Raw genomic sequence first — 3,443 nt, 5'->3', positions numbered from 1 at the left:
AATTTGAATTTCAAATTTTGGAAAAATTCATTAAAATCACGAAAAATATTTTCTATCCAACAATTTATCCGACGATATTGTTATTTTAACACAAACTTTTTAAATAAGTCGGTTGTTTTTTTAAATAATCAGGTATTACAATACGTTTTTATTTTAATACGTAGGTATTTTTCGGGCGAAGTTTCGATGAAATCAATTTCTTATTATTTTCTAAGAGGGGAAGCAACCGTTCGGAATATAATAGAAGATACATCTGAAGTATTATGGGAAATTTTACAGCCTATTTATATGCCAATACCAGATCGAGAAATTTGGGAAACTATTGCTAATCGTTATTATGAATTATGGAATTTTCCGAATTGTGTAGGTAGTATCGATGGCAAGCATATCCGAATTAAAGCACCAGCACATTCTGGATCGTCATTTTTTAATTATAAAGGTTTTTTTTCAATCAAATTAATGGCTACCGCAGACGCCGACGGAAAATTCATCACTGTAGACGTGGGAGAATTTGGTCGTAATAGTGACGGGAGAGTCTTTAAAGAATGCGCTTTTGGTCAATTATTGCTTCAAAAAAAACTTAACCTGCCTGATGATTCTTGTTTGCAAATGAAGAAAATAGTCTACCATTTCCGTATTACTTCGTGGCGGATGAGGCTTTTCCTTTACTCGAAAATGTGATGAGACCATTTCCAAGACGATCGTTGATAAATACAAGACGTATTTTTAACTACCGGTAACTTTTTTATGAAACTATTATCACTATTATAACTATTGTCACAATTTTTCCCACACATAATCCACAGTTCTTAACTTAATGACTAATAATTTTAATTTAGACTTTCTAGAGGCCGCAAGTCAGTTGAATGTGCGTTCGGAATGTTGGTGTCAAAATTTAAGATTTTAGAACGACCTATTAATTTTAAAGTTGATAGAATTGAAATTATTATAAAAGCTTTATGTATTCTGCACAACTATATTCGTGTGCATGATGGTATATATTCAACACCTCAAGAATTTCAGGAAGAAAATATTGAAATAACCGAAACTAATGCAGAAAATATACAAATAAATAGAACAAGGCCATCATGATGCATCATATTCAGCTATCGAAATACGGGAAAGACTCTGACAGTATTTTGTTAAGCCACATGGATCGTTACCGTGGCAAAACAATTATACAGTTTAAAAATACATAAATACGTACTAAAATATTATTATGTTATGTAATGTTATATAATATTATGTTCATTAATATGATAATTAATAGCAACTTGTCATCCTTTTTTTTATAATGTGTATAATATAAAGATTATTTAACGTACGGGAATAATTTAATAATTTATTTTAACTAATCAAATTATAATTACCTAGTTATACCTTAAATGCCATATGTGTACCTACTATAAATAATTATTATGCTAATATTTTACCTGTTGCATCGAATTTCGTCCCTATGTCTGCCCAAGCTTTATCTTGAGTATCCTTGTTGCAATAATCAGCCCTCGAATGATACAAACAAGGCGGTGGAGTACGATTGCGCGCGTTTTACCTTTTTGGGCATACGATTGCGCATAAAATTGGATGCGACGTTGCCAACTTATTATTAAAATTTAAAATAATTATTATTCTTAAAAAAATTATAAAAAAAATTTTTATTTGTCGTATATGTTATATATAATCGTGCGTTATACGACATTATATTATAAAATAAAATAAAATAATAAATTTTAAAGCCCTGATACATATTTCCAATTATAGCTAAATACTTAAGTAAGTTTTCTGGTGTTTTATTTTTTAGATATTCTTCGTGTTGTTTATTCACAAATTCTATTTTCTTTAGTTCTTCCTTCAATTTTGGCTTGATTTTTCCTTTGGAAATGGTTGATAATTTAGTGACGGTTTCTGCCTGAGTTTCCATAAGCGTACTTATTACAACAAATGTCGGAGGATGAGCACTAGTAAACTGGGCGTTATATGTTCTATGGAAACTTTATAGCTACGTTTACGGTTTTCCCTTAGAACTTGTCTTTTGATTTTTTTTAGTAGAATCTTCAAGGTGGTTATGCTCACCAGCAATTTCTATCATTATTTTATTGTCACTTGTAATTAAGACTGTACAAGTACACTGTTTTTTATAGCACCTCCATCTGTTATTTCCATCTGCCCGCTATCAGATGTGTCGAAATTTGTGTTTGTTCACCACTAACAAATCACTCCTTTCTGAACTTATTATAAAAATTTCATTTTCCATTTTAAAAATTAATTATAAAATGTTAACAATGCGAAAAATATACGTTCACACAGGACACGAACACGAACACAACTAACATTTCAGTAAATACGTATAGACATACAATGCGAGATCATAGTTTAGGGAATTTACAATAAAGATAAAAGTATGATCTAAAATAAAATTATCTACTTCTTAGTGATGGAAAGTTTATCTGGTATCGGCGATATTAAGTAATAAATAACGTACGGATCACCACAATCGGAACCTCATCGGATATTTCCCATGCACCTATAATCTGTATATTTGGCAACGTTGCTTAGATGCAAAAATAATTTAGCACTCGCAATCGTACATCTAAAAAGGTACCGTTGATAAGGACCGCGCGCAATCGTATTGCAGCCCAACAAGGGTATCCTTCAATAGTTTGTACAAAACATACGTTGGTATCGGGATCGTCCTTCATGACTACCTATTCTATTCAAGACTATAAATATTTATATTAATATAGGTAATATACCTACTTACTAATTTACATATTAATATAATAAAATAATAAAATTAAAAAAAAAAAAATTAAAATACTAGGTAAGTACTACATTACCTAATTTATTTAATTTAATTTTTTTGATAAAAATAGTCATTTATTTATATTAAAATAATAAAAATAACAATAATTAATACATTGTACATACCTTTTTCCACGATTGAGTGCTGGTGACATCTGACAAAAGTAGAACATGCAGTACTTTTGTCATAAACAAAATTTCAGAAATTACACAAAACTGATACATGATCTGACAGGTCTGATCAGTGTACGGACATGAATGATTTTTGTATGTATGTAATGAAAAATAACTAGTATGACATGTCACTTGCTAAATCGCTCTTCACGTCACTTATCATATCACGAGTCACGTTACTCCGGTGGACGGCGGGCCTAATATGCATGATAAATGTAATTTTAGTGACTCAATCGTCTTAACACATATTACCAAGGCTGGGCATTAACGAGTTAAAAAGTTAATTATTTATTAACTATTTAAATTAACTAGTTAGTTTGGGCTTTTCATTAACTTAACTGTTAACTTACTAAATTTCTTTTTTAATCAACGTGAAATTCAAAAGTTAATTTTTCATTTCAATAAGTAAGTTAAGTTAATTTATTTTGTTTTTTATTTTATTATATTTCACTATTTCAGTCTATTTC

General features: G+C 29.7%; 1 protein-coding gene across 1 annotated transcript; it reads left to right on the top strand.

Annotated features, from left to right (window-relative positions):
• The first annotated feature begins 288 nt into the window (after positions 1 to 288).
• Positions 289 to 681, top strand: LOC115033121 (putative nuclease HARBI1). Its single transcript, XM_029485153.1, has one exon. It carries the CDS (start codon positions 289 to 291, stop codon positions 679 to 681), a length of 393 nt encoding a protein of 130 aa, XP_029341013.1.
• Positions 682 to 3,443: the final 2,762 nt, after the last annotated feature.

This window comes from Acyrthosiphon pisum, chromosome X, assembly GCF_005508785.2.
Source record: "Acyrthosiphon pisum isolate AL4f chromosome X, pea_aphid_22Mar2018_4r6ur, whole genome shotgun sequence".
In the NCBI taxonomy this organism is placed as follows: Eukaryota; Metazoa; Arthropoda; class Insecta; order Hemiptera; family Aphididae; genus Acyrthosiphon; species Acyrthosiphon pisum.
Note: the sequence above shows the minus strand (reverse complement) of the source record. Positions and strands in the feature narration are given on the sequence as shown.

Coding starts and splice junctions, on each gene's coding strand:
- LOC115033121 (XM_029485153.1), top strand. CDS start 289: ATGCCAATACCAGATCGAGAAATTTGGGAAACTATTGCTAATCGTTAT.